The sequence below is a fragment of the Thunnus albacares genome, chromosome 8, assembly GCF_914725855.1.
Source record: "Thunnus albacares chromosome 8, fThuAlb1.1, whole genome shotgun sequence".
In the NCBI taxonomy this organism is placed as follows: Eukaryota; Metazoa; Chordata; class Actinopteri; order Scombriformes; family Scombridae; genus Thunnus; species Thunnus albacares.
In genome coordinates this window covers 2,568,379-2,592,790 of record NC_058113.1, presented here as the reverse complement: position 1 = coordinate 2,592,790, position 24,412 = coordinate 2,568,379, and the positions used below count along the sequence as shown (strand labels likewise).

General features: G+C 38.0%; 1 protein-coding gene across 5 annotated transcripts in view; it reads left to right on the top strand.

Annotated features, from left to right (window-relative positions):
* grik2 (glutamate receptor, ionotropic, kainate 2) overlaps positions 1 to 24,412 on the top strand; it is a 288,725-nt gene that overhangs the window by 92,218 nt on the left and 172,095 nt on the right. For all 5 annotated transcript variants that reach the window (XM_044359252.1, XM_044359255.1, XM_044359254.1 and 2 more), the window contains 2 exons: positions 17,807 to 17,988; positions 23,893 to 23,946. In XM_044359252.1, the coding sequence (XP_044215187.1) occupies positions 17,807 to 17,988; positions 23,893 to 23,946 (236 nt within the window). The remainder of the gene's footprint in view (positions 1 to 17,806; positions 17,989 to 23,892; positions 23,947 to 24,412) is intronic.

Sequence of the window (24,412 nt, the reverse complement as noted above, 5' to 3'; positions counted from 1 at the left end):
ACTACACCAGCTTCAAGGTAACTATAGAAAAAAAAGTCTACAATAACTTTTAATTTATGTATAATCAGCTTTTCTGCAAAATAATGTTTTATTTATTTATTTATTTATTTACTAACATTTCTTCATGGCCTGGTAGCAAATGTTCAGTGGCCTGGTATTGGTCTGCAGCCAACGGGTTGGGAACCACCGAGGAATGAAGAATGAGAAACTGGCTGAAAACATTATTTTTTTTTCGCAGGCAGCTAATTGAAAAAATTCTTGGCAATGTCTGTATGTGATAAAAAGACATTTTTCACAGCACACATTTTATCTTTTTGTAGGAAAAGCACAGGTGTAATTTCCTTAACGATGGCTCAGTTCCACTAAGTGTCGCCAGTATGTTATTCTAATGAGCCAGCATCACAGACATACTATACAGACTACAGCCAGCAGACATAGTCTTGGAAATGGTTAAGACCTAAAAGGAATGTATTTGTTATTAATGTTACATGTCTTGCCATGGCATGTCAAAATGTCTGATGTTTAAAAGGTCTCATGTTTTTTAAAAAAAGCCTGAGTGGAAATGCTGGAACGTTGAAATATTGCAAAAAAGAAAATACAACAAAGTGCAAATGGAAATTAGCGAATAAATGATGATGAAACAGTGTGCAGCGACGAGGAGACTGTAACATTCCTCAAATGAATACATGAAACAAAAATGTCATATTTCCATCGGATTTTCCACACGCTTTTCCATCATTTGAGCTTTGGCTCTGAGTATTAGTGCCACCAACTGTTTATCTCAGTGAGCCCAATTCCTAATATTTGCATAACAGTAAGTGGATGGAAAAGTACATTAACTTGCATTTTTGTCGCTGATTTTTGGAATAATGACATCGGACAAGAAGAGCTAAACGTTGTCCACAGACAGCAGAGATTACATGTAATTAGTTGGAACGACGACATTAGAAGAGAGTGTTGGTGGATACCATGGATGAAGGAGAAAATGATGCAATGACGATGATACCCACGCTGCCACGTTCTTTCTTGATTTATATTTAACTTGTGACCGGTACATCTACTGTACTGGGTACTCATTTATCTTTATATTATGGATAGTAAACCCCAGGAGCACATTTCAGTTTTTCAGAAAGACCAATATAAAAAATTCTCCATGATAGCAGTCAGACAGGAAGTGACATCAGACATTTGGCTCTCCTTATTTTGAAGGCTAAATGCGTTAGAGGAAAACTTGTAGATTGATCATCTGCATTTCACAGTATTAAAAAAATAAAGTTTTATTATAAAACCTAAGTTAATGTGTAAAAGCAGACTGAGGCTCAGGTATAGCTGAGTATTGTTAGCATTTGTAGATGTTCCATTATTCATGGAACTGACAGCGTCTGAGGCTGCAGAAGTCATGTCTTCCTTGTTACTCAGAGAAGAAGACCTTGTTCAAACCTTGCACTTATTGCAGTCCAGGTCACCGGGTGACAAATAAGCCAGCAGGCTGGATACATGTACCATATGCCAGGGGTCAGAGTGTGTGCCAGCCTGAAGACAGGCTGCCAAGCCTCCCCAGAGCTCCATCCAACAGACACACTGGGACCAGTTTGGCCTGGATCACAGCACTGCAGTGTGTATTCACTGCGTTTAGCATTCAGGCCACCAAAAACTCAGCTTTTTCATATGTTAATTGCATGTGCTAGATTACAAATGAGCAGTTAAACGAATGATTGGTAAAATCTGCAAATAACAATGTAAAATATGTAGCTTGTGAACTCATTCATTTCCTTTACACAGTTATTTCTACCGAGCGTCATCGGTGGCTGGAGGCTTCATCAGCATGCACTGAGTGGGAGAGAGGTCTCTGGCCCAGCTCAGAGTTAACACACACAGGAACTCATATCGACAGTGATCAAAAGGAACTAGGTGCATTCACTCAGGTTCTGTACTTCAACTTATAAGATTTTCATTGTATCAGATCCCAGTTCGATGTCCCAGTTAACGTCAGCATTAACAATACATTGAATTTGCATTCTGGAAACGATGCATGCACGTGCTGGATGTGATGCAGGAGATGAAAGCTGGTACATGCATGCATTTCATGTCATTCAGAAGAGCATTTGATCATGACTTCAGTATGACTGTGCCAACAACATTTCTGACAGTCTCATTTAGTCTTCTTTATTAAAACAATGTGTGATGATTCCTGTCAGTAGCTGCTCAAGGCAGGTCTGCTGCCCCCAGTGGTTGATGCACGCGACAGTTTTGAACTCTGTGATACATCTTACAAAACACATTTGAGCTTATATTTGAGGTATTTGCTCTTTCCCTCTATGCTTGAATTACATGAGGTTGAATGGTACTTTACATACAACCCATACAAGGCTATGACCAGTTTTTCCAAAGTAATTGGGTCATGAGTCTTCAATTATTTTTGATATCTCATATAATTTGAGATAGACTGCATGAGCATAAAGACTATGGTGGTGGTCTCTCAACGAATCAGTATCTGAAGAATGTGTGTGTTTGTGTGTGTGTGTGTGTGTCTTTGCCCTGCAGGTCTTGTAAGGGAGGAATTGATTGTCGCTGATCCCGCCACCTTCGTTAATTAAGTTGTAAAGTGGACATAGCTGGTTCACTATGGGGTTAATAGTAGCTTGATTTTCTGTCTCAGTGATAGGAAATGAGATCTTGGCTTGACCCGCAAACAGTCTCACCTTCTCATTGTTGCCATTTACGCAGGTGATAGTGAGGATAGATAGCTGTGACGGTAGACAATGAGGGCAAACAGAAATCAGATATGTTTCCAGTCCTTGAAGAGGTTCAGCATGGATTGTATTTCATTTTAAACTTTTTATTCTCTTGTTTTGGTATGGAAAGCATATTGCCTTACTTACTGAGCAAAGTCAATGCAGCAGAACATTTATATTACCATATAATTCTCGTGGGCTCTCCCCCTGACCCTCTCACCCGCTGTTCTTAACCATGTCTGCTTTTTGAGAATGGGATATAAAGGGGGTAGGAAACAACCTCTCTCTTTGTGCTGTTTCTCCACCAAGCAGGGAGCAAACAAGCAAATCAATAACCATAATGGGACTCTTCTAACGGCTCAACTTTATAATGGCAAAACTGAGATGGCAGCGGCATGTGTTATAGCTCTCCCAGCCAGCCATAACATCCATACAACTACCTGGAACACTGCTGCCGCTCCTGCTGCTGCTGCAGCAAAGTTTGATTAGGCCATAAGGGAGAACAGGCTACGATACAATAAAACACTAGCTCTGAAAGAAGTTCTCTCTGCTTAGCTTTCTTTAGTCATGGCAGCTATGGCTGCTACTGTTGTGTTGATTCATTGATTTGCCACAAAGAATGTTGATATTACTACAAAGCAATTCAGTTTTGTCATCTACCTCTGATGGAACAAAGTATGTGGACACCTGATTATTACACCCCATTATTTCAAAGGCATGGGTGTTAAGCTTCCTGCAGGGCAGGGCTGTGGCTACTATGGAGGGTACTGAGGTTATGTCCTTTGTTTATTATCTGGGGATTTTAGCAACCTTGTGGTATTTCACATTGATTTTAGTGTTCTTACACTCAGTATCTTAATATCTGACTACTCCCTGGCCAACAAAGTAAATAAATATAGGATTCATCAGAATTTAATTAGATAATGGTTTGCTTTACAGGTCCATTATTTCCAAATAATTTCCTTGGAGGCTTCAGTGAAAGAGCTATGTAATCTAGTACTAATTATATGTAAAACAATTATAAGGTTCTATCTGCATTCCGAGCGGTTTTGAGTCATTGAGGTTCAAAGTTTTGACATCCTAGCTAGCAAAACTGATATACACTACAGTTCTATTTTATTTGTCAAAAATAACAGACACCCTTAATGTGCTCTAAATATATGATATCATAATCCTATCACATTTTAAAATGGGGTTTTTATGATCAGGTGATTTTCAGATAGAACCTTCTAACTTGGGATTATAAGTTTCTATCTGCCGAGGCTTCACAGAAAGCTGTGACTTTGTTGAAAAAAAGTAGACAGATTAGTGTTATTTTGTTTTAATACACAAAATCAATGTATGAACTGCTGAAGGGAGTTATGATTTAAGATATTTGGGCACAGACAACAGTTAAGCTGCATGTTTTAAATTTATAATTTTGGTCTTCTCTGCCAGATTTGAACTGATGATAAATTTCATAAAGTATTACCAACAACAAAATTACAGTAATCAAAGACAATTAGAAAAAAACATTTAAAATGTTTCACCATTAAATTTGCTGATATCTCCTATCTCTTGCTCTTCATTTCAGAACCTTGTTGGTAGCAGCAGGTAGTTTTAGCCTCAGCAGCTATCTCATGTTCTTACATATTATCATTTTGGCTTTCATTTCTAGTAACTTAAGTCACTAATAATAACATTAACCATTGCTAACAACTGTGTGATTAAACTCAGCAAGCTAGCTCACCAGCATGGTAGCTAAAGATAAAAATCTGCTTCTCACTGAGTTCAAACAAGATAAAAAACTGACTTTCAGCTCAGTTGTATCAGTGTCATGTGTTATTATTTTGATAAACTAATCAATTTGGAGGTTTCAAAACTTAAGATTGAGCAACATTTCATAATCTTTTCAGTTCCTTTAACCACAGTCACAGAGCAGTGAGGTCACATGGTAAAGAGGCGCAACCTGACTGGTTCTCCTGTCTACATTCTGAGCACTGATTAGTGCTTTGCAGATGGAACCTTATAGCACCGAATTTGAGACTGATTTGATTTGAGATAGAACATTTTCCTTTGTCAAATTTTAGGGTCAGTCAAGCAGAAATCAAAAACCAAACGTACACAAAATGTCAATAACAATTTTTTGCCAAAAACGTTAGATAGAGCCTTAAAATTCTATGGTCACAATGTAGACTTATTATCTTGTTATCTTAGCTAGAGTTTAGCTGAGTTGAGTTTATAAGATCATTTCCAGAGGAATTTCCATGAATGACCTGCTCCATTTAAATAAAAGTTGCAGAAAATTTAACTGAATAGCCAATTGAATTAATTAACTATGAACAATTCTCCCAAATTAAAAATATTTAGAGAAACATAGATGGGTTGACTGGGGGATTTCGACTCATGACCTCAAGTCCAAGCTATGGCCCAGCTGCAGGGATTTGCTCCCATTCAGACACAAGAGCATTGCTGTGAACCCATGTTCGACGGGACACAAGCAAATCACTTAGTAAAGCATCGTGGGATTCCAGACGATGCGGGACCGACTAGCAACGCAAATAAAGGGAGGTATCACAAGTTAAAAAGTGAAGTTTGTTGTAAGTTGTAAATGAGGATGACATTTGCCTGCTGGCTCTGCTGTAATTTGCCACAAACTGGTTGGCCACTGAGGTTGGGTGATTAGGCCTGGCTCAGAAGGTCTCAGAGGGCCTGAAGGTGTTGGATGGGGTTGAAGTCAGGGCTCTGTGCAGGCCAGTCAAGTTCTCCCACAGCAAACTGGGGAAAGCATTTGCACAGTGGTATTGTCATGTGGAAACAGGGAAGGGACAAACACAAACTGTTGACATGAAGATGGAGACATACTAATGTCTATAATATCACTGTATGCTGCAGAATTAAGTTTCCCTTCATTGGGACTAATTACTTTTGGTCATGCAGAACATGTAATATTCCCCCTTCAACACAACTAGTTTTATTTCAAATGTCTGACCTGAGAGATAATTCCAGTTTGGTGTAATGACATGGTATTTGGGGCTTTATGGTTATTGATATTAGAATTTAGAATCAAATATCAGCTTCATCATCTTCACTCTAACCCTAACCCTTGAATTCAAAGAATTCAAGGGTTCAAAAGAAGAACATGCTAAACTATTGCTATTCTTACAGCTTTACTAGTGGGGCGAACCATGTGAGATTTCTCCTCAGGGTGGCACTAGAGGAAAGCTCATGAGGTCATTGAAATTAAAGGTTTTTATCCCCAATAAAACATAAGTGTAAACGTATGATTGTGGTTTCATTACAATCCTGGCAATTAGAGTGAAACATCTTCTGTGCAAAGTTGACGTTTTTGTACTGAGACTGCTCTAAAATGGCCTTAAATTGAGAACTAATGTTATGGGGAGCATAAATGTGCTCAGTATATTTAATCATAATCTTCCAATAAGATTTTGGCATTTTTTGTGTATAATAGTATAAATCCTGGCCTGATGATGGTGCGAGAGGAAAGGTCAAGAGGTCAATGAAATCTTAAAGCATCATCCTCTGGGGACCGTGAATAACCACAGTATATTTAATAACAAGGTGTCCAGGAGCAGATGCCCAATTGCCATTGTCATCTGCTGCTAGTATGGCAAATAATCACTTTCAGTATCAGCCTTCTCAACCCCTTTCTGTTTATAGCTTGGTTTCCATGGCAGCAACATCCTGAGGCCATCCCTGAGGTGGTGGAGGAGAGAAAAGAGATGCTGTATTCCCCCCAGCAAATCACATCTCCGTTCACTGTGACTCAGCTCATTGTCATTTTCAAATTTTCTGCACTATTTTACTCCTCTGTCAGCCTGGGAAACTTCTGTGCTCTGACAAGAAAACAAACGAAATTAAATTTCCAGGAAATACAGTTTTTTTTTTTTTTTTTTTTGCAGCATTGCTTTCCTCAATTAAATGAAAACTTAGTGAGTCCTGAATCCATGCCATGCCTTTTTGTCGGGTGAATTGGGAATGTTGCGCTTGATGAAAGGTCAGCTTGACAGCATGTTCACCTCACGTAATATGCATGAATATATGGCGTAATTCCAAAGTGGTCATTTGAGAGAGGCGTGAAAATGATTAAGAGCCAAGTCTGACAAGCAGAGTTGGTATTTAGATGGTGGGCATGTCTGATATTTGTGAGATCCTGGTGGGATTTTTATGGTAATTAGAAGTCTAGAAGCAGAGGAGTAGTAATAACAAAGGTAGTTGTAAGAGTACTAATGTTGCCATAGCATTAGCAGTCGTAGTGGTGAAAGTATTTGTATTTTCTTTAACTTAGAAACAGTAATTGAGAAAATAATCTCAACACAAGCTAAATTTTCAAACTAATTTTTTAAGCCAGTATTGATGAGTATGTAAGTATTTGTATTATATTATAGAATAGTATATGTAGAATATTTGGAACATCTTCAATTCTATAATGACCAGGCAAATTTCACCTAATGAGTAAGATTGTATGACATGGAAGAGGATAAACTTGTACAAATGTGCTAATCTGCACCTTTTGAGCACAAATTAGCTCATTCATTCAAACATTCAAACTTTTTTCATAAACAATACCTGTCGGTGCTTACTCATCAGTGGCAAGATAATCTTATTTATGTGAGAATCAAGACTATTTGTGAAAGGAGACAAGCCACTCTGCAAAAAGGGCAGCAGCAATATTTTATAATGTTGATGCCACCGATTTTAATTTCTATCTCCTTCCACCCGTTTGTCAACATCAAATCACTCAAGTCTGAGCTTCTTAATATTAGGTCACTAGTTAACAAGTCTTTCTAATGCAATGATTTTATTCTCTCAAATGATCTTGATTTCTTTGTGATCACCAAATCTTGGCTCAAACCAAATGATCATATTCTCAAACTCAAAGCCCACTTGGTTACTGTTTTTTAAACCACCCAAGAGGAACAGACAAGGGTGGTGAGGTTGTCTCTTTTCTTAAAAGATAAATAGAAATGCTTCCTTGATCTGAGGCTGCTTAGGACCTTTGAAGCCCTATCTTTCCTGATTAAAGGAAACACCAAATGTCTGTATTGAGCAAACTATAGACCTTAGAGATATGAACTTGGTTTTATCAGGAAATTTGCTGATCTTCTGTCTTTTATTCTACCCTGATTTGACAGGTCTTTGATCCATGGAGATTTTAATATCCATGTTTGCTGCCCTGATGACCCCTGTGGCTTACAATTCTTATACCTCCTAGAGCTTTTATTACTGAGAACAATATTTTGGAGAAATTTCGATATTTTTTTAGGAAAAACCATAGTGCAGAAACTGCTTGTCTTCAGGTTATGAAGTATTGTCATCAGCTGATGTTGGCCTTAAGTCCGTTCTCGTTCTCTTATATCTAAGCACAGCCTTTGATACCATTCACCATGATATCCTTTGGACTGTTTTGAAACCTGGGTGGGTATCAGTGGCACAGCTCTGCAATGGTTCAGGTCCTACCTAAGAGACAAGTGTTTCTACATTGGTCTTGCTGACTCCAGGACAGCAGCAACAGGTGTGCATTGTGGGGTGCCTCAAGGCTCCGTACTTGGTCCAATCCTATTTTCCAGTCATGCTTCCTTTAGGCCACCTTTTATGTAAACATAATATCAGTTTCTGTTTTTACGCTGACAATACTAAGATTTATCTAAGAATATTGACAACTTTCATAACTACCCTCCACAACGTCATGGAAATTCCTTCAGCTAAATGCATCGCCATTGGCACCACAACAGACTGCTGTGGTGGTGAATTTATTTAAGACAAAATGGAGAGAGTGTTGAGTTTTCCCCCAATAGCACGTGGCATCAACAGATCAGAGATGTCTAATGATGACTAAATATTATAACATACTGTATACAATCTATAAATACTACCTATAAATAGAATAAAGCCATGTGAGAGTGTGCCTGTTCTGGTTAAAAAGAGTATATTCTACCAGTGAGAGTCCTCTCAGTGTACTTCAGAGTGAATCCCAGGACCCCTCCAGTAATCTGTTTCAATTTGATGTGTGTGAGTCTCCACACCAGCAGTCCCAGTCCCATCATACGCTCCACTACCACTCAACAGCCTGTTTAGAGAAGGGCTCACTGACTCTTCACAATTCACCATGCTAATCCCACTTTTGCTGTGCTGGAATGCTGATGGCAGCCGCAGTGTTTTCTGTGCTCTGATCCCCATATTATTGTCTTATGTTTTTGTTATTTTGAGTGAATGGAAAATTGGATGGTAATGTCAAAATCTGCATATTTTTCAGTTGTTTCTAACTAGAAATGTATTGTAATGTAATGTGTATTGTAAAAAAAAGCAATATATCTATATATATATATACAGCAATGATACCAGTAATAAACAAAAGGGCATTAAGTCATTTAGAACTAAAATCGACCTCTATTAGTGACCAAAGAATGGCGACAGCATCAACTGGTTTCTGGCACAAACATGAATAATTAAGTCACACCACAAGACGGGATCAGGCAAGCTAATTAGAGACGAGATCCAACAGAAATGTCTGGAGAAGAAGTGAGGTTGTACAATCTGGGGGGAAATTTTTTTAAAATGACCTGTAAAATATTTAGTATTTATCTTTTGTCCTTCACTTTAATGTCCAGTACAAAAAATATGAAGAAATATGTCTAAATGTATATGTTAACCAGTTTTCATTGAGCATGGAGTCAGCACACGGTGGCCTTAAAAACACCACCACTGCTTCACATTAAAAGCCTTCTAGCAATTTTCTGTACCATTCATCAGATTCCAAAGAGTTCTTTTTTTTAATTTGACCTTGGCTTTTAACCCTCTCACTCCCAGCTCGCTGTGAAAAGAGTGTTGTGTCTTGCTTTCAGTCTAAATATCAATAGTCCTGTTCTTCGCTGTATGTGTTTTATTGTGGTGATCCAAGCAACACATACAGATTATATTTATGAGGTATTTATCTTTTATCCTTCCCTGTAAGACAAATTAAACAGGATGGAAGATGAGTTTTGTAATGATTTGTGAAACATCCAGTTAATGTCCATTACAAAAAAAACAAAGAAATATGTCTAAATTTATATTTCATGCATTTTCATGGAGCATAGAGAGACAGACTGATCAAGTTTAGTCATGTACTTCTCTCCTAAAGTGAGGGAAGAGGCTGTAAAGAGTTCACAATTGCCAGTAAACATTTTTGCCTGTCAGACAATTTTAATGATGCTTTTATAAATAATTCCTTTACTAAGCATTAGTTGTTTTTGTTGCACTTAAAGTCAATTTTTTACTTTTGTTATTTATGATTTTGTTATTTGATGTGGTTTCACTGATTAATTGGATTACCGTCCTGTAAATAGCTATCATATTTGACACTTTCAGAATTCTTATAAATGTAGGGTGAATTTGGTAATCTCTACAAGTATATAATCCATCACAACTATCCACATCAAATGCTTCTGCACTGTCAAAATAATTTGAGTTATTTGAAAAAAAAAAAGGTGTAATATTAAGAGACTTCCAAGACAAAAATGTAATTTTTGGCCTTGGATTTAAAGGGTCAACTGTGAAATTATAGCCTAGATCAATATGCACTTCATTTATGCAGCAATGAAGCATAATATAAGACTGCTAGAAAACTGCCAACATATATCTCTATTTTTAAATGTATATGTCCTTAGCATTTCTAATGATATCTAGTTGTGTAGCAACCCATGTTTTATTATGGATTAAGTTAATCTCCATACATAATGCTGGTTCATATTGAAATGGTTCTGTCATCACTGTAGTTCAGGCCTATCCTATTCAAGCAATGAGAGCTCAACTTCAATGTTATGAAAGCTATGAGGAATGGATGGAATTAGAAAGATAGATAAAAATGCATGGAAGATGAAAATTCAATGATATGTTTTCAATTATTTATTAAATGCAAACATGAATTGGCCAACACATTGGTGTTTTGATCATCTTTTTTTTTTTCAATTGATGATCTGTGCTTTCTAAAACCTCATATATCATGTAGAAAGGAGGAAATTAGCTGATATAATCAAATGAGATCTATTTTTCTGTGAACATGTCTCTACACTGCTAAATCCTGAACATATACAGCATGTTTGTCTGTCATTGCAATTGTTGGTTCAGTGAAGCCAGCTGCAGTATCACAAAGAAACCTTTACTGTCCTTTTGTTGTCAGCTGAAGAAAACGTATCTCCGGTTCTCTTGCTATCTTCAGGTTTCATTTGAACTAAGGGATTACATATTTTTCATGTGGTTGAGAAAAATTCAGGACACTCAGGCTCATGAAACCCTTTAAATCCTGTTGTATAATATGACTTTTTTTTTTCCTCAAAAAGGCTGACTTCCCTCAGAGAAATGGTTTGAAAGGAGAATATTGTCCTCATATCTGTCTTTAGTTTGCCTTATAGCTGCCTCTTTGGTGTTGATGGTGCCGGTGTACTAATGAAAACAACATCTGCATGGAGTGCTGACAAGGTGTGAAGACAACACACACCATACCAGATGCCATGCTAAAGTGGATTAATGAATGTGGGTTTTTCTCTCAGCTTTATGAAGTATATGAAGTAATACTGGGCCACAATGTTCTAGTGCAACCCCCCACAAAAGTGCACATGGTGCAAAGGTCCACTCCTGTAATGGGGTTTATTTCTAAAGGTGGAATATGTGTTGCCTCCTTCTCTATGCATCTAATCAGACTTCCAGTTTGACGTTGGTGTTTAACTGAGAAAAGATGAATCATGGTGAGGCATCAGGATGTAGAGACTGCATCTACCTTTCTCCTTTTTTAGGGGGTTTGAATGAGTCTACATGCATGATGACGGTTCACATTCAAACGGCTGCATCATCATCATATATCACTGAATTCACACCTGCAATATAGTCTGAAAAAATATATTTTGACTAAAAATGCTGTACTGGTGCTCATGCTGACTACAAGAGAATTTTCAGGTAATTATGTTTTTCCAAAAAAACAAACAAAAAAAAAAAAATCAAAAGTCAGGCTACTGAAAGAGAGAAGACAGTGAGGAGTGAGAAGAAAGGCCTCCGAGAGAAAACAGCTTGCTAACAAAAATCTTTCAAGAGAAAAGTGAGTGAACATAACTCACTATGACCTGTTTTAAAAAGATTTTTAAAAAGTGTTTTTTTTTTCTACCTTTCTGTTTACAGAGACACAAAGTGTTCAATATAAAACAAATAAGTGTTATAAATAAGTACAGACTATTGTAAAAATAATCTTTACTTCCATACTTTTCAAACTCAACTCATTATTAATACATGTTTTGTTTCTTTCAGGTATTTTTTTTCATTCCATTACATTTCATTTCAGCTGTTTTTACATATTTCTCTTAATGACCATGTGTCATTATGTCATTTCTCAGTCTTTACAGAGCCAGTTATGTGATGTGCTCTTGCTTCAGTCTGCATTAGTGTGAAGTCAGTCACATAGCTGCCTCTGCTCTATGTGTGTTGATGAACAGATAAAACCTTTTTGATGAAAAGTGTCATTTTGAAATAAAACGGTCATGGGGGGGGTGACATTGTAAAATAAAAACAGTCTTTGGAAAACACAAAATAAAACTGACTGTGATAAACTAATTGTGAAAGGAAGCAGGATAAAATAACATTTCATACCAAGTTTTAAAACTATATGAAATGATTTCACAGTTTCATGATTATATTTGTCTGCATTTATTCAAGTGCTTGTTTATTTCTTAATGTCTTATTTATTTATTCAAGACGTTGGGTCTCTATACATCTTATTCACATTGCATAACAAAGACTTAAGCATGGCATAAAGGATGTTGTATAATGATTAGCTTACAGTAAATGTATCACATGCTAATTGTATATCAGCTGAAATGTGCTGACATTTCAGATACAGTGTGTTTTTTTTTTTTTCTTTTGTGAGAAATATTTGCTTCAATATCTTATGACTCATTATTGGGTTTGTCTATATCTTATGAGGTTTTATCAGTGATTAAGCCTAATAAGCAGTGCAGATGCATGTGTGTTAGCTGATGACAGGTGAGAATGGTTGTTTTAGGAGGAGAAGGCTGCGTGTGCTCACAGTTGATACAGTAACTGAAACTATTTGCTCCCATCCTCAAATTAATTACTTTGAACTCATTTTGCGGTAGAAGAAGAACTTTTTATACCCGCTGAACGATGTGGCAAGAATATATATGCAAATGGTAGATTTAATTGCAGAAACATAAAGTGGGAGAGAGAGAATGGAATCATCTCAGCAGAAATGATTTAAAGCCAGCACAACTATGTTGAATCTAATAACAGAGACAATTTTTTTACTGTTGTGACTGTCCCACATTTACACCCCGCGGGTTTATTTATAGCGACGGAACCACAGCATGCATGTTCTGCCTCCACATTCCTCAACAACTATTAGAACCTTTTGACCACAGGCCTGCTTTAATCTTCCTCCAACGTGTTCCGTGCATTTAATTGAACATAAATAAGCCAGCTGATGTGACGAGGGTCACATTAACCTTGACCCCCCGGGGAGTCGGCGGCTCGGTGACTCATCAGCCATTACTCCCATCATACAGCGCCGCGGATCGGCCGTCTGTGGGGGGAGTGGGGGGGGAATCACTTTAGCGTCTTCACAGCCGATGATGATTGAGCGGCTGAGTAAAAGGAACTCTTCTTCCTTGTCGGCGGCGACGCTCTCGAAGGGGAGCTGGAAAGGGAACGCTTGAGGGGCCGTTCCCCCCTCGCTAAGGATATTTATCACAGGCAGGCCGATCTGTTTTACGCTCAGGAGACTCGCAGACGGCCCCCTAATAAACGTTTAGAGGGGATGAAATATTCATGCGGAGTTAAATATGGATCCTAGAGCAGTCGCCGCGCATTAAACACCGTCAATACTGATCAACACCGACACCCCTCTTTTCTCCCACTCCAGAATCTCCCCCCACTAAGTCTCTATCGGCTGTGCCTGTAGATTTTTTTGGAAAGGTATGAAGGAGGATTCAGCCATGCAGAATGGAAGGAGAGATGTCTGAGGAGTGAGTGGGAGAGCTTGGAGAGGTGCTCTGACATGCGTTTATGATGAGTGAGTGCAGCAGTCAGATGTGTCGGGCTGCTTTTATTGATGTTAACTAACTAACCGTAAAACAGAGATTGCTGCTCCAGCAGTGGAAGCTGTTTTTCTCCTCAGACAGCTCACGGAACATCAAGCACTCACATAAAATTGGACTCAAATAGTACACACAAACACACACACACACACACTCCTTTGCTCTTTCATACACTTGTATACATGTAAATTAATGATCAGTCTATGCAGCATCTTAGTGGCAGTCATATTGGAGGACCTCAGCTTTCGAGCAACAATATAATGGAGAACAAGTTAGTGGATCTGCACACTTAACTGGGGCTCATCATGAATTAGTTAGACACAGTGGCCACCTCAGTGAAACCATGGGAGGGACTAAATGGATCAGCATGGTTCAATCTGTCAGTGTGTCTGTCCATCTGTCAGGTGTAGTATACTCTGACTGTCAAAGCTCTGCACCTCTGTATTCCCAGAATTACACTGATCGGCCTCTTTCATGTCGTAAGGTTCAAGTCTATGTAGGACATGGGTTTTTTTTTTTTTTTTTTGGTAAGTAATCAAATTTGTGACTGGAGTCCACACTTCTGGACCTTTTCCTTGAGACAACATGAGATAAATTAGTTTTGCAGGACAAAAGGAGGGTATAAAATAAGCATGACATATCATTAAGGACACAAAAGTCATGTTCATGCTATTGTTTTCATGAATTTGAGGGTTTTTACAGCCTGAGGAGGAATTTCTATAGTTACACATAAAAGACACTTGGTGTGTATTTAAAGCTAAATCTGATATTTCTTCAACTAAAGATGTGGGATTATTTTAGTCAAAATGTAAATTAATTTGTATTATTTCAATGCTAATTAGGCTAGGCTAACCATATCCTGACTCTGGCTGGCTGTGGTATTGATCTTCTCATCTCACTTGTGGAAAAAAATAAAGCATATTTCCCTAAGTGTTAGGATATTTTTAAGGAGGAATTTTTTGGTCGGTGCACTTGTGGGTGCGTTTGTGGTCGTAAATATATGAAAAACAAATAGCTGCATGGACATTTTGGACAGCAAACAGCTCACAAAAAATTTTTAAAAAATATGGTATAAATTAGCCTTATGTTTGTCCTTAACTCCCTGTACCCTTGGTTATACTTTCATCTCATACCAACTCAATTTTCACTCTCCTGTTTTAAATCTAGTTTTCCTCAACCCAGTCTCTTAACATGTATAATATCTGATGATAGTTTTGTTATTAAAATGTGTTTTGATAACACTTCTAGTGAGAAATGTGAATTTTATTTTCATAATCTTCGTTCAGTGAATGTATACGATGTTTAGTTTGTCAGTTAGCACAGAGATTTTTTCAGGCTTTCTATCGTTGCTATGGTGGTTGCTATGGACGCTGCTATGGACAAAGAAATGAAGTGTATGAAATATATGAAGGTGACAAGAGCAAAAATTAAATGTGACGTGCATAAATAATTAAATTATGTAACAGTGAAGGTTGAATGTGATGAACATTGTCAATTCCAGTTTGATAACCTCGTCTTCATCCTGCTTATATGGCCATGGTACAAGATATGATCCACACACACACACACACACACACACGATATTAATTGAGGAAGACTATGTTTTGAGAAAGATGATTTTATATTAAATATCCTCAGCCACATATTCTTGGAAATATAAAAATTTAATGAGCAACTTCACACTTTACAATCACAGACTATAAAACACCTTTTCTTATCAGAAATAGTGGCGTTTGGATGTGGGTTGCGACAGACTGGCGGCAATTTAACATGGAATGAAGCCCTGCTGACGGCAGACAGCCCAAAACAGTAGTGGAACACGCCAAGTCCTCCCACAACACAATGCTCTACCTACCGCTATCAAACACTGACAAAAAAACCCCATTTTTTCTCAGAATCAAAGGGGAAATAATTCAAACTGACGGCCTTAACGTTAACTTACGGTATTGTTGAGTTATCAAGAACATGTGTTTTTGTGTTGAGAATGGTTAAAGACACACAGTGGCAGTGAGGAAAATACTAACGAGTGGCGGGTCCTCTGCTCAGCCAATCGTAAAACTTCAAATTCTGGATTTCAATTTCAATTCATCCCAGAAAAACATATGAGTCTCACAATTATTGAGCCGTTATTGTCATCATGAACTCGAAGAAGGTTGTTGACAGAAACATTATATATATTAAAGTGTTTTTATTGAACGAGTGAAGACAATGTGTGGGTGTCCCTTCTTCTTTTTAGAGCTCTTATTGTGAAGGTTTTGCGCTGTGGACCAACGTAGCTATTACACATTTTGATGTGAGACTGTCTTGTTTTCTTCCATGATGGATGGATCATTTTACTCAGTTGCAGCATGTGTAGCCATTAACAATCTCTACTCATGATAAACAAGTGTAATGTCACATTTCCACATATTTACCTTTATCAGACTGCATCAATCATCCTTTTAGACTGTTAAGTATATACTGTCGACATATTAGTGCACAACCAATCCTCTGATAGCCATGGTTACTAAGATCTCAGTGGTTCAAACCTCTGTAGTCTCTGGTTTGTTTATAAAATACACAGTAGTGTTTTCTGACCAGCTGAGATGATGTGAACCACAGCTGAGGAGTCACTTTGTCATGTGACGGTTAAATGGAACATTTCCAGTGTCTCACAGGTCAACACTCGAGGGATATCATCATCAGTGTGCGACAGAGTGGTTTGATTTAATGAAAACCAGCGACCGGCTGCTGAAACTCCAGCAGACTGCAGGCTGGTTTCCCACAGTGCAGTGCACTCATCTGGAAGCAGGAAGTAAACAAATAATGCCACAGGCCAAACAGCTGGGGACAGTGGGCTGTGGGCAGAGACACAGGAAACTGCTGCTTCGGATTCTACTGATGTGTCAGTTTGTAGATAATTTAATACTTATTTTGGTTTTATCACGGAATTTAATTTTAAAATTGAGAGCATTCAGAAATCACAATAATATTTTGTAATGATTTAAAGGCAAGTGACCAGGAGGTTGCAGGTGGTGAACAGTGGTGGGATATGACTATCTTTTAGAATGCACACGACAAGAACACAACTTACCCAAATATCAAATATTCACATTATAAGGATGGTTGACATTGTAAGCCACATACTGTGTGTTCTGAGCACTATCCTGCCTATACTGAGACCAGAATTAACATTATATATATTTTTTTCAAATTGGGAAAACAGGAAACATATACGATGCATATCCACCAATCTGACAACAGAGACACTGCATTTAACAAACTAGAAACAGAGAAAACATTCACTCATCAAACATGTGAATATGTTCAATTGTACAAAGAGAGAAAAACAAAAAGCACAAAGACCAAACAGTTCTAACTTTTAATTCTGGTATTTACATATTTGTCTGCTTTGCTTTGATCATACTCTGACTAAATCAGCCGCTGAGAGGAGAGATACTTATTGAATATCACTCTAGAAGCTTATCTGTCAAAATTAAGACGTTTATGCTTCACTTGAAGTACCAGTCAATTTCCCCCAGCAAGGTTGGCTTCACACACACATCTTCTACACAACAGTGAGCGGCCTATAGAGGAAGAAAGGGATCGATAGTGAGCACAGAATCAATGTCATCTATGATGAATGATGAATGTCAGGTAATGTGCAGTATCGATACGTGTCTTTTGTTCCGCTGCGTTTGTGAGAAAATACATAAAGTTGGATCAAGGTCAGCTGATACTGAGGTGTTGGAGGGCTTGAAAGACTGTTTAGATGCATTGTGGGTAATATCAGCAGGACAAAAAAAAGGACAGAGAAAGAGATGTGGAACAAGGAAATAAACAGACAGTGAAAGAAAGAATCTGGGTTTAGCATAGAGGATAGTAGCAGAGGGCAACGGAATGTCGAAGAAAAATTGATTTCATTAGACAGGAAGTGAAGACAGAAACATATCCCTGCAGCTGTCTTATACCACATTAAAATGTATTTTCTTTCTTTGTGCTTTTCTACAGGTCTGATTCGGTTGCAAGAACTTATAAAGGCACCGTCGCGGTACAATATCCGGTTAAAGATCCGCCAGCTGCCTGCGGAGACTAAGGATGCCAAACCGCTGTTAAAAGAGATGAAGAGGGGAAAGGAGTTCCACATCATCTTCGACTGTGGCCACGAAATGGCTGCTGGGATCCTGAAGCAGGTGTGTGTGTGTGTGTGTGTGTACATATCTGTAGGTGGAGTTGTACATACTTACTGCACATTTTTACATCCTGGAACTACAAAAAGAGACAAGTGGGTGTAGATGATAATAATGCATTTAGACCAATTATGTCTCAATTAAAAGTGAATTATCTTATTATCTCTAGGTGTTTACTTGTCACTATGACTTCATTATTCCATTGTCTTGAATAACAAATAGTGATTTCTATGTAAAAGGCTCTCTGTCACCTCTGTCCTGGTCTGGTCTCTCTCCAGAGATCACTGCATTCATGATTTAATCCACTTGAACAGACCATGAAGTACAGAAGCCTTTTATCCTGCCATAATGACACATTTCAATTGAGATCACAGGAAAACAATGTTGGATATCTTCAAGATAGTAATATAATCATATCAGACTCATGGGCTTTGTTATCTGGAGATGATAATCACAAGATAATGGTTTGATATTTCAAATAACAACATATCAGAGCAATGTTAAAGTAACAAGCCGAAAAACTATTAGCAACCACAATGTTGTTCTGCACTGTAGCTTCACACTAAGCTGACTTTGACCAACTATGTTGTACATAGATCAGTATGATTATATATATATATAGTTCTGATGGATGGACCAGAAACTGGATGGATAGTAAAAATAAAAAAAATATTATTTTTGTGTGTCAATACTGTGAGAAAAAAGTATTTGTGAAGGGCCAGGCCAGTCTTGGTGAAATTTGTATTTATTTTATTTATCCCAGTCCACCACTGCACACCAAAGATCTTAGCTTTTAATCCCAAATGAGTCAATTTAGCAGTAAACTGGTCACAGCTTTTCACAAATTACATGCTTATTTAGTCTACAGATTTAGAGGATCAGTGAGTAAAACCTGTCTCACACATTGCCTGTAGGAGCTCGCAGTCCCACAAAAACTATTTTATTAGTAGAGCTCATAAATGAGTTTTATCTCCCTTCATGGTGTACGTGACTTTACTGAGGAGTTGATAAGAGTGATGCTCATCAATCAAAAACATAGTTGTTTGCACTGACCTTTAAAAATGAACAGAAGTTTCACTGCAGAGTGTTTGCATGGATATTTGCATGTATAGATTGAACATATTCTCTGCAAAGGTAATCTGTACATAAAACCTCGATTTTTACACAATGGCTTTTTCAGGAATGTCATTTGGTGTAAAAGAGGAACTTTGCAATGAGTTCCTCAATTAACGAGCATTCATATTTCTCCTGCTTGCAGGATTTATCAAATATTAAAGTCAACATGATTCACCCCCAGCACTCTGTCACTCTCCCAGGGATTTTAATCAATGCCTGAGTGGTAGATTGCTGGGGAAGGTCAAGGACTCCTTTCATTAATAATGTCTGAGAGAAACCCCGCTAATGGGAGGTAATGAAAGACTGTCCTGCTCTGATATTCTCATTACATGACACACCAATAAGTTACAGATCATAACTACTGTTCATTAGCTATGAGCCCAAGCCTTTACCCCTAAAATAGAAACCACTAAGAGGACGACAACACAATCAGGTGAGAAGATCTGTATTGTATCATTTCAAGACTAGCAGGGGAAAAATGTGTTGTTGCAAATACCTTTCAACAACTACGAAACGGTCTTATTTTCATGCTCTATATTTAGAGTTCACACATTTAAAAAAAAAAAAAAGGTGAAAATGAAAATCTATCATGGAAACATATGGCTGAAAATTGGATTGAGCTAATAACATAAGTTTTTAATGTAGAGGACACACAATCTGGGCGTAAAGCAGTTTTGACAAATCAGCCTCTTAATATATTCCCTTTAAAATATTTTTTAAAAAACAATTAAAATAGGTGGGGGGGGTGGGTGATATTCATGTGGTTGGTAGTCTGCATCCTCACTGCTAGATATCACTAAATCCTACATACTGGTCCTTTAAAGCAGTGTGCCTTACTGTAATTGCCAAAGTCGGCAGCCCCACTTTTAAGATGGAATTGTCACTACATCCTACACTACAAGGTGTTGCTAGTCAAAATTTAACTGCTATTGAAACCACTATTTAGCCTTTTCTGTGTCCACACCTTAAATTATCAACATATGATGTCTAAACAAGACTGCGTTAAGGTGCGTTCACACACACTGGGCATATTCACGTCTATTTGCGCCCTATTTGTGCAAATCTGAAGTTCCTGGTGAGTTCAGAGATCAGTCATCACACAAACACACAGGCACATTCTTTGCATATGTTGCTAGCTGGCTTACAGCTTACATCTATACAGTCGAAATGTTGGCTTTTGGAGGTGATTAACACAGACTGCGCAAGAGATCTAGTTTAAAATATTTGTACAAGTTACACAAAGTTGAAAATTTGCTTCACATTCTGTCTGAACATACCTTAAGAGCTGTTAGAATTTGTATTGTTTAGTTTATCACAATTCCAGGATCTCTTTACTAGATGTACAGAAATGAAAGACTGTGACAAAAATGCACGTTGTCTGAAGTGTTCTTTTAAGTATTTGTAGTCAAAATGAAAATTAATTTAGAGTTTTGCGGTGTAATTAGCAAAATTACAGGTTTGCAACCTAAAACGTGATGCATTTGGCTTTGATTGCCACAGTGTGAGCAAGCCAGTTAGCAGAATTTTCACACAGTTTCGGCAATATGCACTTTGCCTGTAACTGTTAATCAGTGCCTTGTGATTGCTTGCATGTGGTACTTGAAATATGTATTTCCAGTTTTATATAGCTTTCCTTTATTTAGCTTGAGTAGTCAGATGTATACGTATATTGTTACAAAGAAGCACAGATTGTAAAAACTGTCTTGTCAAATTGAGGTGAACGTAGTGAAAGGAAAATTTGCTCTGAATGCAACTTCAGGTGCAAACACAAAATCAGAGAGTGCTTCTTCTGTTCTGTTGATAGCTTTAATAGAAGTTGTAAAACACATGTTTCTTTATTGATTCATTTTCAATGCCCATAAGTGGCATCAAAAAAAATGGGGAACATAGATACATGCATTCTGAAAGGTTTCCGGCACTCATCTGTTATCACAAGGTCCAGGAAATGGAAATGGCAGCATGTGAGTCACCACTGAGTAGGCCGGTCCTCAGACGGAATGCTGGAGGCTTTCTCAAGGTTTCCCACCTGATACCAGCAGCCATTATCCCTTTCTGTCTGTTTAATCGTCCTCTCCACACAATCCTAATCTGTGATTTATATTGGTTTTGTGAGTCTCAGCACGGCAGGCAGGACTCTGACACCACCATATAGCACCATACAGCTGGAAAAGGGTGGCACACAGCCAGCACACACACACACACACACACACACACACACACACACCCCATCTGAATGATAATAGAATAATACAGAACAAGGTGATTTTACATTAGGATCTCGTCTCCAAGGAGCATTTTTAAAGACAGATTGCCTTGGTAATGGTGCAAATGAGTACATATTCCTGTTGGCGAACTTACCACAGTCGTTTGGTCTGACTCATACTAAAGATGAACAAGGCGCCAGTCAGATATTCTTGTAAAATTATATCCATCTCATCAACCGAAAATGGAGAGTGGAGCTGCAACAGAGCAGAATGCTGTTTCCCCATTAATCAAGATTCTCTCTCTGTGCCCACATTCAGTTCTGGTTTCTCCACTGTGAAATCCAAACTACTTCAACAGCAATGAGCAACATGTCTATAGTCAGCCACTTTACTGATATCCATCCATGCATTCATATTTTACTGCGTGATCCGATCTCGATAAAGGTTGTTGTGGCAAAAACAAAGTAGCCCATAAGTCCTTCTTCCCAGCCATGTCCACCAGCTCTTCCTAGGTGATTCTGAGGTGTTCCCAAGCCAGATTGGATACTTAATCCATCCAGCATGTAGTGGGTCTGCCCTGGGGGCGCCTCCCAGTTGGACGTGCCCAGATTAGCTCCACAGGAGGCATCCTGCTGATGCCCAAACCACCTCAACTGGCTTCTTTCAATGTGAAGGAGCAGCGATTCGAATTTGAGCACCTTCAGGACGCCTGACTTCCTCACCCTATTTTCAAGTGTGAGCCCAGACAGCCTGCACAGGAAATTCATTTCGCTCGCTTATTTCTGCAGTCTCATAGTCTCAGTCACTAACCAAATTCATGACCATAGCTAAGGGTTGGAACATAGATTGTCTGGTAAATATAAATATAAAAGAGTATCAAAAACGTTCAACTACTGAAATGCATCAAATAATCTGGTCAGATTCATAATGTTGTTTGTATATTCTTTGATCAGGAAGTTTATGATTCAAGTAAAATGTTTCCAAGTTTTATTATTTTGAATATTTTGGCAAAATTCTTGTATATGTATGTGTTTACACAATGTGTTAATATGTCAGACTTATTTTGTTAAATGTAAGGTTTTTACATAAAAACAATTTCTGAAAGACATATCACATAGCACATATCAGTGCTAGTATCAAGACATTTTAAATTATACCCAACCGTAGTGATCTGGGGCAGTGATGTAGTCCTTCCCTGTGGGAACAATCCACCGTACCATTTGTGTGTACCAGTGTTGCCAACTATTTTTAGTGGAAAATAACTAAAGCCAGCTCAAAAAGACCCTGGATTTCGCTGGGTGATGTTATGCACTAATTTGCATATATGTGTTTTTGCATATAACTTTACTACATACATACAAGATTTTTAAAAATGAAGTCAAACTAAACTTAACTGACTCTAACTAGTTATATGACATAATGGAATAAACTCACTATTGTAAACTCTCAAAATGAAAAAGGAGTTTCCAGGACAAACAAAAAGGATCAGTGATTCTTCAGTCATTATGTACCTTGGATTACCAAAGTTTTTTTATTTTTATTTTGAATTTTTTTATGTCCAGTACAAATATTTTTAAAATTCCTGCTGTCCACAATAGATGCACATGGCAAGTGGTAAGATAAAAGTTAGGGAAAGATTGTAGTTCTGGCAAATCAACAATGGTTAAGTTTTGATCATGGTTAGCCATCCAAAATATTTGGTTAAAGTTAAGGAAAGATCATGCTTAAGTCTAAAAAGATAAATATTAATTGCAAATGGGTGATGGGATGCACAGGAACCACCACCCTGACCTCCACACCCTTATTCTCCATCCTGCTACATAAATGGTGCACTACTTCCTGCATCGCCTCTGACATAAATCGTGAGGAGCAGTATTCCTTGGAATTATGTCCAATATAAACAACATTCCCTGTTATACTGGGCTGCATTAAAATAACTAACATAAAACACAAATCTTTGCACATGCACAATAATCAGTGCTCTACACACTATTCAGGAAATGTTGATCAGCTGGTTGCACCTTTCCTGGTCAACAGTGCCAATAAAGTCTTTTCCAAACAGAGCCGACATTGAAAGCATCACATTACACACCATTGTTGTATTTTCACACATTCAAATCGACAGCATAAGTATCGCACTTCAGGTATCCTCCAAATTTGGCTGCAGCTGAATCAATCTAACAGCAGCTCTAACAATGACTCCACCGTGGACCTTTCACCACCGCAGGGCATCCTCCCTATATGCGTTTCTTAGAATGACCCAGTTGTCCTTCGTCTATAGAATATTGCATTATCTCCCAATACTTCCCTACATATGCCAAATGTATGCTGGGATGAGCTCTTGCTTTATTTAGCTGTTTTCTTTTTGGTGGGTGTTTGTTTTTATCTCTGAGCCTGTGGCTACAGCAGTGGAGCAGAATATATGCCTCTTCACATTACATGGTAAAACAGCCACTCACACAAACAGACAAACGCAGGTGCAAAATAGGACAAAATATTGTATCTCGCCTCACTATTCATTTACAAATCTCTTCCTCTCCAAATCTCTCTCTCTCTGTCTTTCTCCTTCTGTCACTCTCTTTCTTAGGCTCTCGCCATGGGGATGATGACAGAGTATTATCACTATATCTTCACCACACTGGTAAGTAGAGAAAGAGACTGCAATGCACAGTCACTTTGTCATCAAGTGTAACTCAGAGCTCCATATCTCCATGAAGATTTGTTGCATGTCTAAAAAATGAAATGACGCCACTCTTCAATCTTCATTTTCTCAGCTATTCATTCTGTATTTATTTCCTTGGATCATTCCCTTTTTTTTCCCCCTTTAATGTGTTCTCCAGAGCCAAAGAAAATAATAGCATAGTACTTTGTGACATCAAAATAAGTGGTTTTTCTTCCTTTGTTTCATTTTTTTTTCCTGCTTCTCCCTCTTCCACATTTTCTTTCTGATTTTATTCTTCCACTTCTTAATTTCAATACTCTTCTTCCTTCTCCTTATTCTCTCATTCTTTTTCTTCCTCTTCTCTTTCTAAGTCCTATTCTGCTCCTCTTCCTCCCCCTTTTCCTCTTCTCTCTGGATGTGGATATAGTAAGAGAGCTGGATATAG